The 22107-nt window shown below is 33.0% G+C and overlaps 4 protein-coding genes across 10 annotated transcripts in view; 2 read left to right on the forward strand and 2 right to left on the reverse strand.

Annotated features, from left to right (window-relative positions):
• LOC128677538 (uncharacterized) overlaps positions 1-7521 on the reverse strand; it is a 59738-nt gene extending 52217 nt beyond the window's left edge. The window contains exon 1 of the mRNA XM_053758464.1: positions 7230-7521. The gene's annotated coding sequence lies outside the window, so the exon portion shown is untranslated. The remainder of the gene's footprint in view (positions 1-7229) is intronic.
• Positions 7522-9238: 1717 nt separating this feature from the next.
• Polr2E (RNA polymerase II, I and III subunit E) lies at positions 9239-12378 on the reverse strand. The gene is made up of 6 exons (XM_053758418.2): positions 12188-12378; positions 12023-12111; positions 11311-11489; positions 10400-10562; positions 10101-10179; positions 9239-9336 (listed from the first exon to the last, which is right to left on the reverse strand). The coding sequence occupies exons 1-6, from the start codon at positions 12242-12244 to the stop codon at positions 9271-9273; spliced, it is 633 nt and encodes a 210-aa protein (XP_053614393.1). The 5' UTR covers positions 12245-12378; the 3' UTR covers positions 9239-9270.
• LOC128677515 (uncharacterized protein) lies at positions 11862-18911 on the forward strand. 7 transcript variants are annotated; one of them, XM_053758420.2, is made up of 5 exons: positions 11862-11994; positions 14652-14727; positions 15246-15432; positions 15709-15818; positions 18824-18911. In XM_053758420.2, coding segments are annotated over exons 1-5 (450 nt in total). In that variant the 5' UTR covers positions 11862-11918; the 3' UTR covers positions 18825-18911. The 7 variants fall into 7 exon arrangements, with proteins under 7 accessions (XP_053614395.1, XP_053614394.1, XP_053614397.1 ...); XM_053758419.2 differs by lacking the exon at positions 18824-18911 and having other exon boundaries at positions 11864-11994; positions 15709-18780; XM_053758422.1 differs by lacking the exons at positions 11862-11994; positions 18824-18911 and adding an exon at positions 13933-14082 and having other exon boundaries at positions 15709-18780.
• A 414-nt stretch (positions 18912-19325) lies between these two features.
• On the forward strand, positions 19326-21060 carry Arp3 (Actin-related protein 3). Its single transcript, XM_053758426.2, has one exon. It carries the CDS (start codon positions 19449-19451, stop codon positions 20700-20702), a length of 1254 nt encoding a protein of 417 aa, XP_053614401.1. The 5' UTR covers positions 19326-19448; the 3' UTR covers positions 20703-21060.
• Positions 21061-22107: the final 1047 nt, after the last annotated feature.

The following is a 22107-nucleotide window of genomic DNA, read 5'->3' on the forward strand; positions in this document are numbered from 1 at the left end:
TTTATCATTAAAAACTCGTGAACATTCTAATTCAATTCGCTTGTTAGGTAACCTTACGCAATGCCCTATAGAATAACTGTGAAAAATTATCATATTCGCAAAATGAACGCCTTGTATTTTATGTTGTAATTGATATTCACACATTATTTATTTTAATAATAAATTTTCTCGACTTAATTATGTGTAAAAGTCAAGTATCTATATACTTTGATACATACTCGCCAATCAACATGTTCTAATAGGTGTTATATACATTTGTGAATGATTGCTGAGATCAATCAATAATATCTAATGAGTGATTGATGAGTTAATAGATTTCTCATGAAATATTAATTGATGAATTAAACTTTCGTTGTCGATTATTCGAGGCTTATAAGTCTATTGCGAAAAAATATTGTCCGCATGAAAGAGTTTGACAGATAATGAGCTCATTCTTTGTTTTCTATATTCGATTTATCATAATTGTGTTTAAAAAAAATCACTTATAACTGTCGGCTACCGAAATGCAAATGAAAAGTAACAAACTTTACCGCTTTTCTTCAGCGACGTAAATATAACATTGCTTTACAATATGTTTGTAACCTGAAAGTATTCCAATAAAATGTTGGTATCCACTATGGATAAGTTTCTCGAAAATTTCGAAGTATCTTCTCACTAGATACTTTCTAAACGCCACAAAATACTATATTCAAAAAGTCTGAAGGGCTTGATCCAATTTCGAAGATCCCCTTGATCTAAATCTTGTATGTCTCTATTGAGGAAATAACAGCCATCTTGTCATAAGCTCTATCACTAATATAAAATTGCCCTTGATCAAAGACTATAGTCACACAGAGAAGACAGAGGTTTCATAAGCACAAGTATTAAGGTTATATGGTGTATGTATGTACATACACCATATAACCTAATAAGCCGAAATATCGTGCCGGGTAGTAGAAAAATCTGACACCAGCATACAACAGACCTATAATAACACATCATTTCCAAGGAATTCACATCCCTACCCGGGCTTCGCGGCGTCACAGCCCTGAAAGAAATCAGGAACACGGGAGTCGAAGGAGGCATGAGTAAAAGTCAGAAACAACACAGCACCTTCTTCACCATAGCTGCTCTTTATAAAATCACGATGTCTTCGCGTCGATCACGTCGCCTGCGACCATTACCGAGATGCTCTGATAGGCATCCGGAGCGAGCCATTACATCGCCGCCAAATGCTGTGGTGAGGTGTCTATGAGGTTTATCGTTTGACATTTTACTTGTAAAATATACCAGCATAAAAATTGTGATACCAAAGTTGGTTACAATGTAAGCTATGAATGGCGAGATAAATCGCAAACTGTGAGGCAAACGGCAACTGCCCCCCAGTTGCCGTTTGCCTCACGCAGTTTGCGATTTCAGATGCAAAATCAGATGAAGTGAATCAAACTTCCAAGACGCAATTATCCAAAAATGCCACCCCGAACGGTGCCCGGTGCAAAAGTGCCAATTAAGCTCGCCGCATTTCCAAAATTAAGTTAATTAAGATTCGTAATTAAGTACCTTATTAAGGGTTTCATAATCTATTTTAGTATTTAATAAAAAATACTATTTACAATATCAAGTAACATCCCTAACCTAGGTAGGCATATGCCGATAATAACCTTCACGTAAACTGGAAACATGAAAACGTGTATTTTACGTAATTACAATCGGCAATGATTTCGAAACCCGCCAATCATTTAGTCAAAGTCCGTCAAAGTTCGATCAATCATAAATCTACAATTCAAATAATGTGCGTACACTGAAACGGGCGTTTCGTTAGAGTCGTCTGGTAAAAGTGATACGCCCCAATAATCGAAGCATGCGACGCTGAACGTGACGTAAAAACAACACGACATACACAACCTGAGGTACAGGTGAATTTATTAATAAATTACTTAGGTATATGATGATATAGATAATGTACTTGAAATAGTGTTAATGAAATACATAAATAGTTTTTGAAACAACATTCAAATTTCCACAATATGACCAATAGGCAGGTATATGAATAACTTCCAAGTAAACTTCTTTAACTTACCTTTACATCGGGATAGCTGATAGATCAATATGTAAGAGAGAAGTGAAAAAAATTATTTGTATATCTGCACTATTTTGTAATCTAAACCGGCTTTAAAGCTTTAAGAATACCACCTTATAAAGCTATTGAAATCGTCATCATTATACTTATAATGGACGATAATAGCAATGAAATTGAAACGATCTAATAAAATTTAAACTTAATAAATGACAGTACTCTACTGAGTACTGTCATTAAGTTTAAATTTAACTACATAATTTAACTATTAATAAACATCCAACGAAGTTTAACTAAAGGAAGCGTGCTAGAAGCTGCTACAACTGTTCGTATCATTAAAATCTGTAAAAAGAATCTGAGGAACGCTCGGAAGTACAGTCCATAACAAAATAAAAGTTATATGCAACGTATCGATACACAACAAATTATATTTTCTGTTTGGATACACATTTCTCTTTGGATATGCATTTTGGTATCGATGGCTTACAAAAATAGCTTCATATACTTTTTCTTTTATTAGATAGGTGATTTAAGTATTTAACTACTTAAATATTTTTAAAGTACCTAAATACAAAATAGATATACAATATAGTTCTGATGCACAAGTCATTGAAATAGAGTAGGTAAGCATTTTTTAAGACAACGTTGATTCATAAAGGTGTGTCGACTCTTATTTTGCTGTCAACTGATGTCAGTGTTTTGTCAGATCATATTTGATATTGATCATATTATTTGTGAAGATGAAAATAACACAAGCTAGTGATGTTACTATTATAATAATTGATGATCAATTCGGTTTTCAAGTCGACTGACTTAAGACCTAATGATGTTGATTGTCAAAAAGAAAAAAAAAAGGCAAGCAAAGTTAGATACATACCTAAATACAATCATTAATATGGATGATTCAAACGTCAGTAATTACTAGGCAGTAATCATAATATGTGTTGTAATATGACAAGCAGTTTTGACTAGACTTTACGATATCGAAATTGAGCGCAGATTTTAATTTCTTTTTCACATTCAAACGAAATTTTAGTGAACTCACATTTTAGCTACGAAAACTTTAATGCCGTCATAGATCAACAAAAAGAAAAATGCTTCCAGTCCATTTTGATCGGGTGTGTTGTTTATATGGAAGACTTCTATGGAGTCCACAGATGGAGTCACATAATTACAACACTTAAATTGGCCGTACAAGATTTATAATTTGTGGCCGTATTATCACAAACGTAGTAATTCTATATGTATGATAATAATTCTACCTGTAATTATACAAAAGTATTAAATAATTTTACTGCTTTTATGTCAGGTTGCTTAACAATATTGAGTATATTCTCGTTAAACAAGAACTGCACTGCACTTTTGTGCTAACCAACAATGAATAGATTAATTTTATCTTTTACGATTGTCTTTCTTTCCCAACGATCAATTTGTCGAACAAGCAAGATTGCTTCAAGTTGATTTATTTCGTGGTATTAAATCTTTATTACTTCACTACTAGTATTTTAAACATGAAGTATGTGAGAGGATGGATGTTTGTTACTTCATATCCATTTTATTCATGCATTCCCTAATTGCGGATTACATAATACAGTAGTTTTATTACTAATACTAACCATTCATAAATAATAATTATGAATCCACATAAGTACACGTAACAATATTAAATTTGCCCTTTCATCAGAGACGTCATCTACTGATATGTATAGATAAATGGTAAGGTTAAATTCTAAAAAGTAAAATATCAAAATTGCAACTTGCATTACGAAGTTATATAAATCACACAAAATCACAAATATTATAAATAGCAATATATCAGTTTTTTGTGCGTGCAAGTCGAGATTGCTTACTTGACTTATGAGATGAATTACAGAATTACCTACACTTTCCCTTACAATCATCACGTCTATGAGCTTGTAATGAAACTTTTTTGCTTAAGTTTTCTAACAATTACAGTATTTGTCCTTGATGGTCCGTTATCCATAACTTATATATTAAATTTACGTAATAAGTATACATACTTAATTTGTACCATATTTCAAGATAAATTCTTCTCTAGTTCTACTCAGTCCGAAAATAATTATCGAGAATTTTTAGATTGTTTTAATAATTGCCAATATAAAAATTATAATAAACCTGTACCGTTCATTACGGTTATTCAACAAAATAAATTGAAAACTCGGTCAAAAGTGTACATCTTAACTAACATTTACAAATTAAAATCATATAGAAAGCGCTGATGCATTCATTTACTATGCAAAACCATGTCTTTATTGTATGGTTACTGTGTAACAGTACTAGGCATTTTTATGATAGATGATTTAAATCTTAGTCATGATGATATGATGGTTATGATACATAATGTGGGTGAATTGCAAATAAAGTGGTCTTCAGACAGCTTTCAAGGCTATCTTTTTTATTGTCACACTATCTTCAATAATTGTATTCAAAAATTAAGGAAATAAAAATATAGGTACATGCTCAACAAAGCCATGATTCATGAGATGGCCAAAATTTTTATTGTAAATATTTCACGTCACAAATAATACCAATACTAATTGGCTAGTAATATCAAAATTATAGCGTGAGGAAACTTGCGTGTGCGCACAATCACTGGCCGCTTTATAGTCTCCGAGCCAGCCACCGATTTAACACTAATTTCCTCTCAACCATAGAATGGTACAGATATTGACGACCTCGGTGGCGCAGTGGTAAAGTTCTTGCCACTGAACCGAGAGGTCCCGGGTTCGATCCCCGGTCGGGTCATGATGGAAAAATGATCTTTTTCTGATTGGCCCGGGTCTTGGATGTCTATTTATATATGTATCTATTTATAAAATATAGTATCGTTGAGTTAGTATCCCATAACACAAGTCTCGAACTTACTTTGGGGCTAGCTCAATCTGTGTGATTTGTCCTAATATATTTATTTATTTTATTTATTATTATCCTGAAGCATAGTGAAGGAAAATGAAAATTTTGTAAATAACGAAATAATTTCTAAACATAATGAGGATTAACTTCCATGTCAATTTCGACGAAGCTTGTTGCGAATATGTACGTCTACATTTCTAGAACCGTGTTGCTGGTGGTAAAATTTGTTATTACGAAATTGTGAATCTATGTGCCTAACATTTCTTTACAAAATTAACGAGTTTGCTAGCACCCGAGAGTAAAAAGTTGTCATGAAAATCTGGCGCTGGCTCGGGGACTATTCGTTCCAAGGCGTGAACACACTAATCTGTCGCCACGGAAGTTTTCTCCAGGCTAGGGCCAATCAGATAAATCCGACGTGCGTCAATTTACCCTGCTATGTGCGAGTGAAAAATAACTGCACACTAGATCGTAAAAAAATATCGACAGATAATCCACGACGTTAATTTAGATCGTAAAAAATTATCGATAGATAAGCCATGGCTATTAAGAGATACATACCTAATTTCAGCTTTAGGTTAGCTACTTTCTTATAGATATCATTACTTACTTTGTTATAGATGTCATTGCTAGGTTCTTACGTTAATGAATGTTAATGAAAACGTTATATTTTTAGCACATTTTACGCATCATCTAAACAATATAACTGTGTATCCACTATAAACTGTGTTTCATTTTATTGTAATTACACACACCTGTAGATCATTATTATTGTAATATAGCAATAGTTACACGTGTCTATACGTAACAAAGTAACAACAATAAACTTAAACTGACCAGTTCCCAGAGCTTTCAAATTGAGCTTTTGACATGCAAGAAAATTACAAATTTCAATCAAGGTTTGGTTAACTTTCGTGCTTGCCAAATGATTAGCTAATCTCGCAAATGAATTTCGTGCATCTTCAATAAAAAAAATCAAAATACCAAACTATAATAAAGCGAAAGTTAGTGAGGATTGCCGGGATGCTCCTACTTTACAGATTTCAATAAAATTATGTAATGTCTGGCCAGAATAATTAATTTGTTTTCATTTAAAGTTTTGTTTATTTGTAATTTATAAGACATGAATACATTATCGATAAACGGTATTTTTATCTTAAAGTAATAAAAAAAACAGAACGTATAAGTTTGTGTATCAAAATGCAAATAGAAATCAAATCATCTAGGTAGGAAAGTATCATTTATAGGTAGGAGAATCATATAAATTAATTAATATAAGTATGTATACCTACCTACTTAAAAATATACTTAGATTATTTTATTATCAGCCCAATATAGGTAAACACTTTTTCAAAGCGTACTGGATACAAGACAAATTAATCACTTGAAATCCAAAAAAGAAGTACTTATATCTATAACCGCGATAAAGTGGTGAGCCTACTTTATAATTATAATGTTTACATCGGTTAACCGTTGTTTTACTAATACAGCACTGCTTACGTAAGTTTCAGTAACCTTATGACCCTTTCTTAAACTTGAAACCGGTGCGATTTTTTTTGCAGCTATCAATTTTAGTACTTTCTAATTCTGAGAGCACGACACTAAGTAGGCGAATAACAAGCTAATAGGTTCGATAAAACTGTCTAAACTTATAGATTTACAATTTCTTTTTAACTGTGAGCGTAAATTTACATAATTACAAATTAAATCCACTAAGCGGAGACATACTTGCGATCTAACTATATTAATATTAATTTTGTGGGTATGGTGGATATTAGACACTGATAAGTGAATAAAATATCCCTTCGAGTTAAAGAAAACTTCGAGAAAAAAAAACCGAAATTTCGAAATCTGATAGATTTTGCTGTTAAATTATGAGCAAACTGAATAACTAACCCGCTTCCGTCAAAAATTATGAAGAAAAAATAATAAACAATTTCGAATATGCGCACGGTTTTTAGAAAATACGCATAAGCACTAGGCTCTAGTTTTCATAGCAGAGGCACTAGAACACTTGTTCTACACTTTAGAAGACTTTTCTCGTAAGACTATTCCAAATCATAATAGGTACATTCGTAATGCGGAAGATACCAAGGTGCACAAGAATGAAACAGTCATTGATAGTCCTTGTAGATTTTAAACGAAATAAAACCGAAAAAGTTATCGGAACTATTAGTAATATTAGTTTACTATTAGTTTTTCTAAAACAAATGAAATTCCCTTTGCCTTAAGCTCAGGCCTGAAGTAGCCTTAACTCATAGGTACCTAAAAAATAAAATACAAACTATTAGGTACTTACCATATCATGTCACCAAGCTCAGCAGAAGCCAAAATGTCCAAAACATCACAAGCACATTGAACTCACACTACCACGATTCGCGAAAATCGATTTTAATTTATCTTTATCGGTTTTACTGCCGATTAATTCCAAATTCAAAATTTGTCACCGGATGGATCGAGAAAGTCCCGAATCGGCGCCTTTGGATTTGCGTTAATCGTAATGTTTGCGGTTTTAGGTAGTGGTAATGATGTTGCCACAATAACTTTGATTCGCGACGTGCGGGAAGTATGATGGGCCCGCAGCGTGTGAAGTCTGCCGGTAATCGCGTGCGTCACTGGAAGGCGCAGAATGAGCGGAAAATTGTAATCACTACATATTCGCAGCCAAACTTTATGAAGGCACGAACTTACATCATTCAAATAACTTTGTTAGCGCTACGATCTACATAGTTAAAATTCGTATACATATATAAGAACCGACTACGCCAGTAAAACATATTTTTGTGAATAGTGCTTAAAATAAAAACTGGAAACTTTTATTATCATCTTTATTTGCGATACTTATGCGATAATAATTTTAAAAAATGAAACGAAGAGAGGTGGTAACCTAACTCAGTTTTGTTTTGCCATACATTTTATTTATTTGTAATCCATTTGCTCTATATAAAATCTAATCACCTAATAATAATATAAAAAATAAGTCAATTTTACAAAGAACTGTTCTGATCGAATTGCGTGTTGCAGTTACATTATACGATTATGGTATTTTATGAAAGTTACCATTTTTGATACGGAGTTTTAATTTTAATTGTATAATTGCTATTGTTGAAGTTACGGTCCTCTGCGGTAACGGTGTGCGCGGGTCATGATTAACGTGTGGAGTACTTAATTTGAATAAAAATTAAAACAGTAAGTAATTCGTATTTTGAATAACTATGATAATTGTATGAATTTATAGCGTTTATGTGAAGGTAATAAATTATTCCGAATATAATGAGATTCGCAAGTGCCGGGCAGTAATTAAAACACTACTAACCTATTAACGAATAGGTAGTACGGTCGAAAACGCATCATCAAACAACTTCATTGCAATTGCTAATTCGAAGTTAGTACCAGTACAGCTGCATAGATTTCCACATAGATATCAATGTTATTTTTGTATTTATTTGCGATTTGAGTGTGTTTTCCTTATTTTACTTCTATCTTCAACTTATAAGACTCCTTAGATTTTTTTAGACATTGAGGTCCACTTCATACGTTCTTCACGAGTAATACGAATATAGATAAATTTTGTGGAATGCCGAATGTTGTAAAACATATATGCATTATTGCCGTATGCAGTTAGCATGACGAACAAAAAGAATAATAAATTTCAGTTTGTTTGACAGGTTTCCGTTATTCCTTTGAATTGTTTCAATAGTCAACAAATCATTGTAGACGAAATCTAATTTTCTGTTGCAATATTAGGACCTGCACAGACGTGGGACTTTATCCAGGAGTTCTATTAGTCTCGTCACTGATGAGATAAATTATTTGTTAGACAAATTAAAAAACCCCCGAATTTCAATATTCATTTCGCTACAACTTTTGAACGGCTGAACTGATTTTCATAAAACATGGCTAAGAACACTCGGGATAAAATTATCTATGACACAAAAAAAACTAAACGAAAATCGGTTCATCAATTTGGGAGCTACGATGCCACAGACAGATACACAAATACACAGACGGGGTTAAAAAGGTTAATAATAATTAATAGACCTTAAAAGGTTAAAAATAATAGACCGAACGTTCTGGATAGAAAAATACCGTCAAAATAGGTCGCATAATGGCCACGCTACTTTACTAAAAAGCATGATGAGCTTTATGAGTGATTTTTCCATGTAGGTACATATACATATGATCTCCCACAATGATTCACAGATTTACAGAAAATCGCACTTTAGGTAGGTATAAGTAATGTACTTATATGTATGTTTCAAATTTAAATAAGGAAATACGCGTTGTAATATGAATAAAATATGCATATAAAAATGTAAGTAAATATATTTAAGTCTATCTTAGCAAACTAATCTATAAGAAATGTATCTCCCGGCCGTTTCCGATGATCTGATGATTTTGACGACCTGAAACAAAATTATGTCATCCATAAATAATCATGCTTACAAACAAATACGTAGTCGCATCTTCGATTGTATACCAAGAAGCGCCAAGAATATGCTTGTATTCCACATAATTAATGGCCATTTTATAAATGAAAGAGTAGTACTTTTTTATATACGGCCACGCGAACGAAAGTGCGGACATCAGCTTGTAAATAATAAAATGTATTGAATTAAAACCTAACGATTTATCCAAACGTACGTCACAATCGCATGGTCTGTAGATAAACATACACGAGTTGATTTACGGAATCGATTGCAAAAACTCGATCAATGCAACCATGCCACGCAACGAGTCGAGCGGTTTCTCTTCGTGACCAAAACACACGCTTACAATGCAGACATTATTGGAATCAATCATTTACATACTAAACTATGTTAGCGGCGTCAACCGCTTTTGACCCACTTCATACATCATACATAAATTATCGATTTTGATATAGATTATAATTTGATGAGGCGGCGACCAATTTCAAAAACACTGGCCGTAACTCTAGTGCAAATTAAAAATAAAAGTTAAATCGATTGACTGAAGTTAGGTCGAATGTATCAATACATGCTTGCGCCATGGAATTAGTAGGTACTCCGTTGAAGTACTTACTAAATCCATGGCTTGTGTAAAAAACAGCTCATGTGGTCCACACTTACCAAGAATGTTAAGTAATGATTAATTTATCAGCTAGTGAGATGAACAAGGCAAATTAATTTTATATATAAGAAGTACTCACCTGCCCTCTTTTAAGTCCAAAATATCTTGCCACTGGATCACCAGCTTGTATTCTCATTAACATGTTTTCTTTCAGTTTACTGCAGTATACATTAAGAAAATTAAAGATAAAAAGATGGATTTTTGAACATTTTGGAAAATATGTTTGAATAAAAACCTATGTTCATTCTGTTTTAATAGAATCTACATTATGTTGAAACATTTATTACTTTGAAAATTATTTTGATGTTGGAAGACTGGTGGAAGCCAGGCCTTTGGCCAGCATGCTAAAAAAATATTAACCATTTTTCAAAAGGATACTATCTAGCCAGCAGTTCCTGCTTCTCATCAGGAGTGAGCACAATATGCTCTGGTACCAGTTCATGCTCTGTGATATTGATCAGCAGTTCTGATTCCAAGAACTGTTCCAGAATATACTTTGGCGCCATGTCTACTAACGACTGCTTAGCTGATGGAGTCATACCTGAAAGTGATACAATACAAAATTATAATTTTATATTACTAATGTCCTGCCTGACAGACAAATGCAACAGGGCGACTTCTATTTTATATGTAAGAATTATGGTGCATCAATACAGCATGTTACAAAATGTTTCCACTGTCTTTGTCACACTTTTATAACAATCAAAGATAGAGACAACAAATTTGATATAACATGATGATTGAGGAGAGTAAATATTTATGTTCAACCAAACAAGTAATGTAACTAAAATAATCAAAATGCACACATACAAATGCATTTGCAAACAACTTTGATCTATTGTATTGATTGTTGTTGTTTATCTACTTGTTGTTCAGACAAAATAATCAGTGAGTTTCAAAATCATTGGAGTTGTCACCATGACTGAAATCATCATATTCAGTCAAACAATACTATTAACTTTTAATGTTTACTACAAATATTTTTTTAGTCTTTAAAAAGTATTACTTTTACAAAGCATTATTTCTTGTGAGAATTGCTGCAAAAAGTATACTGCTATTCCAGGTTATATTCTAGCTATATGTACCTCATCAGAATCCATTTAGTAGATTTCAAATGATTGAAAATCATCCTTACACACAAACTCTCCATGTTTTCATCAGGACCAACCTAGTTGCACAACTGGTTGCGTCATTAGGAATATTTTTTTCACTCAATCTCATATTTTTTTTGCATTTATCAATAACAATGATCTTAAAAGGGATTAATAAATAGGATAAGTAATCCTAACCTGCTTGGACAACAACTATAGCTCTGTGAATATTTTCTTCTTGCATTCTTGTACAATAAGTCTTAATAGTCTTTATTCCTATTTTAGCTTCGTCTGGAAAGAAGACAAACATCTGGTCTGTGGGGTCATCATTGTGCGCCACTAACACAATCAAGTCGCTGCGTGCTGGCCTCTTTTCACTGAGAACAAAATAAGTTAAGGATATTTGAAATATCGACTTGCATGCTGTACCTACATATTAGAATGAACTTAGTCAAAACATTTTTTTGTATATTTTGGGGCTTGCTGTTTCTAGTTAATGAACTTCGTTGTAAAAAACAAACGAATCTAGAAAAGAAGGAAATGTGCCCAGTGATAGTTACCATGAGGGAATGCATCCCCCTCTCCTCCACAAGTAAATATAACAATCTTATTGTGGTAAATAACCAGGTAAAATCAACACTAAACATTTTAGATAGAAACTTTTCTTTTATAATAAAGACAAAAAATATTTAGTTTTATTTGTGTCAGTGTCAAGTCAAATCACTGTTGAATGTCAACCAAACCATTGTCTAAATCAACTCAAACACAATAGATCCGAAAGAGAAAATTCATAATTTTAAATCAAAATGCAGCATTTGGATGAATCAATTAAAAAGCATATATCGAATCATATCATCACAGAGACCACCAAACTGTACTTAGGTAAAGTTTTTTACTTGTTTGAGGTTACCTTGGTTTATCCCCGAATTGTTCCTTGAATTGTTCCAGTGTTTGATCCAATTCATCTTGCGTTACTAAGTAGCCCCGATCGTGGCACAGCTAGAAACAATAATTCATGAACTATAAGCTTGTTGTTGTTACAAAGTTACGAAGATAACAACATAACCTCAAATACCTGCATGACCGTTTTTCTGATACGCCATAATTTGTATGTCTCGGCATCGTCATCCATAGTTATTTGTAATTACTTAAATTTGTGTTCGAAATATTAATTTCTACTAAACAAGTACATGTAATATTTTCGACATCGGCAATACAATATCACATTTGTCACACACAACAAGCACAAACATTTTTTTTTTGGTTTATTCCCTCCAAAGGAGCCAAAGGGTACTAGCTCATACAGCCAAGTCTTTTGTATTGAATATCTATATATACCTATAAGAGTGGCTAATATCCACTGAAGAAGAAGGCATAAGCCAAGTCTGTAGTGTACATCAAAAATTGAGGCCTAATAGGCCTAGTCTTTATTAATAAATCCAAATAAAACATAACCAAAAATATACATATTTTTGTTGTAAGTCCAATCAAATTTCCATAAAAGTATTTGTTACAAATTCATATAAAGGTTTAAAACATGCAGGATTGGATAAGAGTTCCTGAAGCGAGCGCGGGATTGCTTCAGAAGAATTATAAATTTGTGTTAGGCGGTCGACAAGCACAAACAACACAACCGCAAACGCAACTTTTTTTTCCACACTTTTTTTACTGACTGATTTACACTGTTCCAGTAACTGTTTACCAGACCAGGGATCATCTCGATTATATAAAAACGAGTACATCGCTTCTTAATCAAAATTGAAGAATATTGTTATAATAATAATAATGCAAATCTTATTATGTACAATAGAGGTTGATTTGTAGATTAATTTACATTTATCCAGTACAAGTATATTTGGACTGGATCCGTTTAAATACTATACTTACGGAAGTCAATGTTCACCATATTATTACTTTTCTTTTGTTTGGGCTTTGGATCGAAAAGTTTTTTTAAGTACTAGTACTTTAACCTTAATCCAAACAAAAGTACTTCTATACTGGAGCCAGCTTCAGTCTTAGCTACAAGCAGCTTTATAATGCCGCGTATCGTTTTTTACTGCACGGTATCATTTATAATATCAAATAGAAAGCAGTCTTATCTTCTTTTGGCCATGGAACATGCTACTCTTTCTTAAGACCATGGAACATGCTACTCTCAAGCTTATTGAAACTTTAGTATTTTTGATGTTGGTATTTATAGTAAACCGCTAACATAAGATTTGCTTTTTACACTCGGTGGGTTGGATAAATAAAATTCCACTTATTTATAAAACGATTTATGGAATCCTTCCAACTATTTAACCTTTTACATATTAATCTTCGTACACAAAATGATGGGCAACGGCAGCTATGAACTTCTCAAACTTTGACAGGCGGCTCGCTGAGCGAGCCGGCGCGCGGCCTAAGATTAATTATGATTTTTGAGGTTATATATTTTCGTTATTCTCCGGTGGTATGAAACACCTCCTCCTGATTCTTAAGATTACTTCTTCTACAATCATTTTAGCTCTTTAAAATTGAACAACATGAAGCGTATCATATTCGCGGTAAAACTAATTAAAACAAAGAACCACGAGTCAAAAATCGTGACTGGGTAAGATTATGGCGCTCTTTGCTAACGATTAATCGCATAATGTTGACACGCGTGATATGCCTACTTAACATTTCCATGTTTTCTGTTTCGTGATTCCCTGGTTACCTATGTATGTTGCTGGATTCATGTAACTGTAACCAGTATCATTGGGTGACTGGATCCATTAGCTGGATCAATTTAAATCGCCCATAAAGGATCGCTGTATGGATCTACATTTCTTTGCTTGTCATGTAATGATGAAAAATGATTTTTGTTTATGATTAGATTTTCTCTTCTGTCAATTGATGTTATTTAGTCATTTTGTAAATTATATTACAAAGTCTTATTTCTAAGCCTACTACACATTAATTCTATAAGGATAATGGCTGGAATAAAAGGTAAACTTTCAACAACATGTAAGAAAACTGGTAAAAATGCCCCCACGTAATGTAAAGTTTACATGACTCACAATATTTACCAACAGTTTACATGATACATTTTCTTCTGATATATTTTAATATTTTCTTGTTTTTTTCATGCTATCCGGATGCTTGATGTGCAGGGTAAGTTAAAAAAATATTATTTTAGGCATACGTTTTTAGACCAACGCGATTTGTCCAATCTTAGCTTTTATGCAATTCACCAACTTTCACAAACATATTTTTGTTTTTATATTTTCTTTGTAGAATTTTTTAAACGTAGTCTTGTTCGTACCTACCTTAATCCTAATATTCGAATGATTACATTATTGTTTTAAATAATTTGATATGAAATTAATTATATGGTAATGGATAACTGCTAACATGCTTTAGCCAATTTTAATTTGTTAGATGTATGAAAATCAAATAAAGTGAAGTAATTACCTACATATAAGTTGAACTTACATAATATTATTAAGAATATTATGTATGGGATGATTTGTGCCTTATTAACAGAAGATGACAGTCCTTTATTAATTTGTTTTTCAGTTTGGTGTCTCTTGCGTTCCTCGGCTCCATTGGAATGACATTTGTTATTCTAGCATGTGCATTACCTGACTATAAGTAAGTACATATGTTATTAAGAAACAATTTGGGTGAAAACATACCTTAAAAAAACTTATGAAGAAATTGGGAAAATACTGAGTGCAAACTCGGCGTATACATATGGATGTGAGCGGATATGGATTGGTTCTGTGCTAAAGACACACACTTGTTTAATAGCCCTTTTATTTCTACATACTTCTTTATAGTTTTTCTTTCATTTCTCATTACTAGCCATGGTGGTCATTATGTGAAATAACATACACAACAACTAGGCATATTAAAGTCGTGAATTACCATTGCCTTCTCCATTTCTAGATGATTAATTATCAACTAAAGTGCATGTTTGTTCACAATGTTTTTATTCATCAAAAGCAAGTGGTGGTTGATGAAAACAGCTATGTTGGAGTCAGATTGGTGTACAAACTGATGTGACACATGCAAGATTTGAACCTGTATCATTTCAGTTCACGGGTGGATGTGATAACCATTGGACCACCATCACTATTTATATCTAAATATGTGGACATTGTTTTCAGAGTATGGTGGCCATTCTTTGTAGTAATTTTCTACATTTTGTGTCCCATACCGACTATGTTGGCGCGCCGCCACACAGACACCACGGGCGGCACAAACTCCCCTTGCATGGAGGCAGCAGTTTTCATCACCATGGGATTCATTGTCAGCTCCTTCGGACTTCCTATTGTTCTTGCAAGAACTGCTGTTGTAAGTAATTTTTATAAATTTTAATTTATTTCAGACAACGTGCTTGCAGTCATTTCCTGTTACTTTAACAGTTTTTGTTTTGTACATGGATACAAGAAGAGACAAGACAGTAATAGGAAACTAAATTAAACACAAAGGTGCAGCTCGAAGTTCTTTCATTTGAACATGGCACAGGGCATCAAAATAATTTATTGTGTTCCTTCATCTTTCAATTGGCATTGGCCATTATATTCCACTGGCAACTTGGCACTTATGATATTAATCGTGAAATTTCAGATTACAACGGGAGCCTGCTGTCTAACCATAGCTGGCAACATCATTGTCTACCTTACCATCATTGGCTTCTTCACAATCTTCGACATGGACGACTCTGACTATACCATGTGGTGAGAGATCTAAGAGATGTCATTGTTTGGACCGTTGAGGGACGATATTAGGCATACAAAATTTTTGTAAGATATGTTGTGGTTATGTGTATACTTAAGTCTGATTGCAATTGGCACTGACTATACTCATGTTTTAATCAAATAAGTAAACTGGTAGTTTATTAAAACTGTATTTTGGGAAACTTCAAGGTTTTACATCAGTTTCAGTTTGGTACTATTCAAGTAATTTAAGTTCAGTAAAAGAAGTTCAATTACCAATGTAATTAACATTATATACTGGAGATGGCACTGAGCATAGTGTACCTAATGTCCTCCAGGTTTTAAACAATTGTAGTACCAATGAGAGACCTGTATAAGTCTAACCATATTTTACTTATTCATACTATTAAGTGCCTTCTAATTCGATCAGTTATGAAAGTTTACCTATATCTGCCAAGGCAGATGTTGTTAAAAAAAAATAGGTTAGGTTAGTGTTTTTTTAATTTATTGGGCCATTGTTGTATTGCATTTGTTTGTTTTTCTGCCAGTTAACTTGTTTGATTGAAAACTAGGCTTTAGTGTAAAACAATCTTCTGTGATAACATAATTTTGTTTGCATTCAAAATAAACACACTTTATCACATTTGTAAGTCATTTGATTAAGACGTGAGATAAACCCATTGTATTATCAAAATGTGACGGATGACTATATGAATAATTTTATTCTATTGGTAGACCAGATTGAGTAAGATATGAAATCTTGCAAAAACCACTTGGATTACTTTAATATTGGTATTATATGTACTACAGACTGCTCACAGTTATATTACATGATATATTATCACTAACTTTGAGCGGTTTGTAGTTTGACAATTGACAATAATTTTTAAAAGGTTAAAAATCGATGAAGATTTTCTTATTTCGGTTAATAATCTGGTTAATAACACATAAATTTGACAATGGTTAGTAAGTATGTTATAATTAAAAGTAAAACAAAATAATATAGTGAAAGAACAATACCATAAGCGATTGAAATCAACATTGCGTCTTTTCTATGCCTACACAAAATGTTATCATAGAAGATTTATACTCTAGTGATCAATACTAATAAATAAGCTCGTTGAGCATAGACTGCTACCTTAATGTATTTTGTGTATATTTACATTACACTTGATTCATTGGGAAACTGGGATTTGCATGAAGGAATAAATCATAATTCTAACCATAAATCTATGTTCATTTAAATGCAAGTGTCACAAAGCAGTAAATTATTTTACATAAATTTAATAAGACTATATGTTGTAACTTTTTTGTTGCCATTAAGACAATATTAAACATTTTTTAAGGGTTGTTTATAGGTTATTTTATTTTTTATTACGTAGATCTGTGTCAATAGGCTATCATACAGCCAAAATAATAACTGACGATACATAAATTATGATTATGAAAATGATTACTTTAATGGTTTATAATTCTTATGAAATAGAACTATTCTCAAACTTCCAATTTAAGCTTCAATTATTATACGACTTGTGTTTCAGCCTTGCAGCTATAATAGTTTTATTCAATAAGAAAAATACTAGTATAAGAAATTTATACGTATAAACATATTTTTTTATCAACAGAGTTATCTTTTATTTAAAATTTTTATTTTTATCACTTAGTATAATATATCTTGGCTACCAAAGTGTTAAAATACTGCTTTTCAAACCTGATTAAAACTAAAGAGTTATGATAATGATACATTAAGGTTGTCCATTATTTAATAGCATTTTTAATAAAGTGACGTTGATTTAGACACCTGTTAAATGAATCTATTAATTCGATAAAAGGTGAAATTGTTTTGTAAGATTTTGTACTAGCTAATGGGTAGAAAACTGTAAAGCCGATTTTTGTTTTTAAATGTTCCGATTATGAAATCTCTTTTGTTGATACTTTTATGGTATGTAAAATAATTAGTACTAATAAATAAATAGCATTTACACTTAAAACTATGTGACCACGTGAATTGACACAACTCTAATCTGAAACTTCGATATTGTTAGCCTTATGCTGGCTCCACACTATCGCTGATTAGTTCGCCGACTTGGCGGATTCGATATACATCGCTGGTTTTTCATTGCTGTAAATAAAAACACTCGTACAAACTACGCAATGTTCATGCATTCACGTCGGCATCTGTCCGAGTTCGGTGATAGTGTGTAGCCGGCATTAACCCATAATAGTCATACTGACGCTACCACTGAACAGTTGGTATTACATACCTACATTTAAATAAAAACTTATTTGAAAAAGCATTGAGACACCATTTTTGACTTAACGTTCTCAAAATCAATACGAAAGTCAGTGAATTCTAAGTCACAATTAGAAAAGACTAATGCCACTCCATTAGTCTTTACCAAAAGTATTTTAAAATCAAAAAATACATAATTGCCTTATCTTGATTTATAATAAATTATTTTGTGGTTTAGATTAATAAACTTTTTTTATTCAATCTATTTAAAACCCATATGTGTAACAAATTTTATTTTAAATTCTGGTTGGTATTTATAGGTATCATGTTTAACACCATATACAACTGGCATCTGTCGGGAAATTTTAATTTAACATTTATAGCTATTTTGTTTATTTGTGTGTATTTTTTAAATTCTAGATACGCAAATGTGAAATTAGAATCCTGGCAGTAAATAATACCTATCCGACTTGGGACGTTTAAATTCTAGTTTTGGTTTTGTCAATAAATGACGTATGATATGAGACACAACAAAGTTAAATTTAGGACTGGTTATGTCGTAGTTATATTATAGTTAGTCCAAGAAATGATGGGTATTAATTATTGCCAAGATGTTTTTATTACATTCAGGCATTAACCAACTGTCTAACCATTCATTCATATTGGATTGGACAATTGTATGTTAAAATTACATTCCTGTAATAAAAAAATGTAAATAATCAGGTCACAATAAAATATTAACTGCTTTTATTTTTTGTTATTTTCTTTTGATTCCTTCTTTTATATTTTTCAGATGACCAATTTGGTTGGATAAATGGGCTGCCATAGTAACTACCTACTTCTCTCGAGTATAGATACGAAATGTCATGACAATGTCTATTGTCATATTATTAGTCATGTACCTATCTGCTTTGTCCGTAAGGATGTATTATCCTTGGTAATCATCTATGTATCTTATTTGATAGTCTTAAAAACATCAATATGTAGGTATCTCCTGCAGGTGCTCGGAGTGGGTCAGCACCACCGTTCACCTGCAGGAGATTGGTAAAACTGGTAGCGAACAAAACGCAATATAATATCAATGCTTTATGAAAACATTTTGTTTCTTTGGCTTACAGTTTACATGCTAGCTAAACTTTACCGCAAATGATATTTTTTGCTTCGTTTTGTCTGGTAAAGTGCTTTAACAAATAAATAAATCTGAAAATATAATTATATAATAACAAAAATATTTTTTTTTCTTTCATTCCTTCTGTTGAACGAAACGCGACTGGATTAATCATCTTCCGCTTGTTGACGTCTTTCATATGTCAGAAATACTGTGGAGTGTACCTACATTATTTACCGCACCCTAAAATCTTTTGATAGATTTTATCATTCCTTTTTGTGATTTCAAGGAATTAAATTTATTTCCTACCATGGATCATCTACCGGCCTGTATTATAGACGTCGGCACTGGCTACACAAAGTTGGGGTTTGCCGGCAATAAAGAACCGCAGTTCATCATACCATCAGCCATTGCCATAAAAGAAACTGCGAAAGTAGGCGATCAGAGCACACGGCGTATGACTAAAGCTGTTGAAGATTTAGATTTCTTCATTGGGGACGAAGCGTTCGACGCCACCGGGTATTCTGTAAAATATCCCGTACGACATGGGCTAGTTGAAGACTGGGACCTAATGGAGAGGTACATAGAGCAATGTATCTTTAAATATTTGAGGGCTGAGCCTGAAGACCATCACTTCCTGCTTACTGAACCCCCTCTGAATACACCCGAAAACAGAGAGTATTTAGCTGAGATTATGTTTGAGTCATTTAATGTGCCAGGCCTGTACATAGCTGTGCAAGCTATGTTGGCGCTTGCTGCATCGTGGAAGTCGCGCGCTCCTGCACAACGCACTTTTACAGGAATTGTAGTTGACAGTGGAGATGGTGTAACTCATATTGTGCCTGTAGCTGAAGGTTATGTTATTGGATCATGTATCAAACACATTCCTGTAGCTGGCAGAAATATCACCTCTTTTATTCAGTCGCTTCTTCGAGAACGTGAGGTAGGTATTCCTCCAGAACAAAGCTTAGAGACAGCAAAGGCAATCAAAGAGAGATACAGTTATATTTGTCCTGATATTGCAAAGGAGTTTGCTAAATATGATTCTGATCCCGCCAAATGGATGAAGAAGTATACAGGAATAAATGCTATAACTAAAAATCCATTTACAGTTGATGTTGGCTATGAAAGATTCTTAGGACCTGAGATATTCTTCCATCCAGAGTTCTCAAACCCAGATTTCACAGTGCCTTTGAATGAAATGGTAGATGAAGTAATACAATCCTGCCCGATTGATGTGCGAAGAGGGCTTTATGGAAACATTGTTTTATCAGGAGGCTCTACAATGTTCCGCGACTTCGGGAGAAGACTACAAAGGGATATAAAGAGGACAGTCGATGCAAGATTGAAAATGTCCACTATGCTTTCGGAAGGTCGTATTACTCCTACACCAATTGATGTGCAGGTGATTTCACATTACATGCAGCGCTATGCTGTCTGGTTCGGAGGAAGTATGCTGGGTTCCACCCCTGAGTTTTATCAAGTATGTCATACTAAACAAGCATACATGGAGTATGGACCTAGCATCTGCAGGCACAACCCTGTTTTTGGTACCATGACATAATATTCTTAAAACTGCCAGTATTAAGCGAAATTATAATGATTTAAATCATTACAAATAACAGTTATCATGAATTTATTAATACAATATTATTTTGATTACTTAAAATATGCCTGTTACTTTAAGTATGATTATTTTAAATTGTTATTTAAGTTTGAAGACTGACCCTTATTGTTATCTATTAAACTAACAATGCACAACTTTTCTGTAGGTCAGATTTATAATGAATTTTGAAATGACATAAGTTATAATTTTTTATCTTTTACCATAAGCATCTGGTTAGCTGGATCACAGATTAAATTTAAGCATTTAACATTGCATTCCAGCATATTACCAAAAATATAGTCTTCTTTAAATAAAATTGTTTTATTACACAAATTTCTCATTTCAGGAACATGTTGTCTATTTTAGCCAACATATCTTATGAATAATCATACAATTTTATTTTAATGTTTAATATTATTTTATTATACCTATTTGTTTAAATGTGATTTCAATAGTACAATAACATCCATATTTCAGTAATCCTCAAAATCAATTTTCCCAAATTCAGATATTGATATATTTTTTGTATTATAATAACATGCAATGTATTGAAGCTACAATTTATTAATAATAACTCATTCTACTTACTACAAAATCTAAGCAAAGAGAAATTTGCTTTTAACTTAACTTTTTTTGCATTAATCTCAAATCAAAGGATGCAGAGTGGTGTCAACATTGCTCTTTTCATACAGAACTCTAATTAATGAGTACTAAGTAGGCATTCACGAACATATTGCTGGTTGGCTGTAGACTACTTAGGAAGTCCCCTAACAGGGTTACCATTATTGGTGGAATTATGTGGTGTCATTGCGGCGTGTGGATTGTCGGCCTAGATTTGTACCATACCATATCTTTTCGTAGATATACGAGGCCCCTTTCTATTTCACACTCTATATAGATGATAAACTATCAACTAGAGTGGAGGTTTCGATCACGATCATCACCTTCACTGGCAGTAAATGCCGGTTAATGGAGACTACTAAATAAGCACTAAAAACTCACCGGACCCGAATTAGGATTTTGGACCTTTCGATTAACAGGGTGGCGCAGCATGAGAACATAATATGGAATAGGTAGTAATGTACCTACTGATAACATGTTACGACTCACAACCCTATGTGTCTCCATGTCGGGAATTACCAGGTGATGCCTAGCCTGTTACGTGTTTTTCACAAAGGCAACCCTAATTAGTCTGCAGCGTATGCTCGTGCGAGGGATTTTTCGGAATCGCACAAAAGGGCTAATTCTCGAACGAAGCGAGGTGATTGCCACGCCTGCAGCTGGTAAGTATTTATAGATGCCACGAATGATTTTGATCGATTTCCAAAGGTTCTTTATAAGTCGATTCGAACTAATTATGATA

The sequence above is a fragment of the Plodia interpunctella genome, chromosome 18 (genome assembly GCF_027563975.2).
Source record: "Plodia interpunctella isolate USDA-ARS_2022_Savannah chromosome 18, ilPloInte3.2, whole genome shotgun sequence".
NCBI classification, from domain to species: Eukaryota; Metazoa; Arthropoda; class Insecta; order Lepidoptera; family Pyralidae; genus Plodia; species Plodia interpunctella.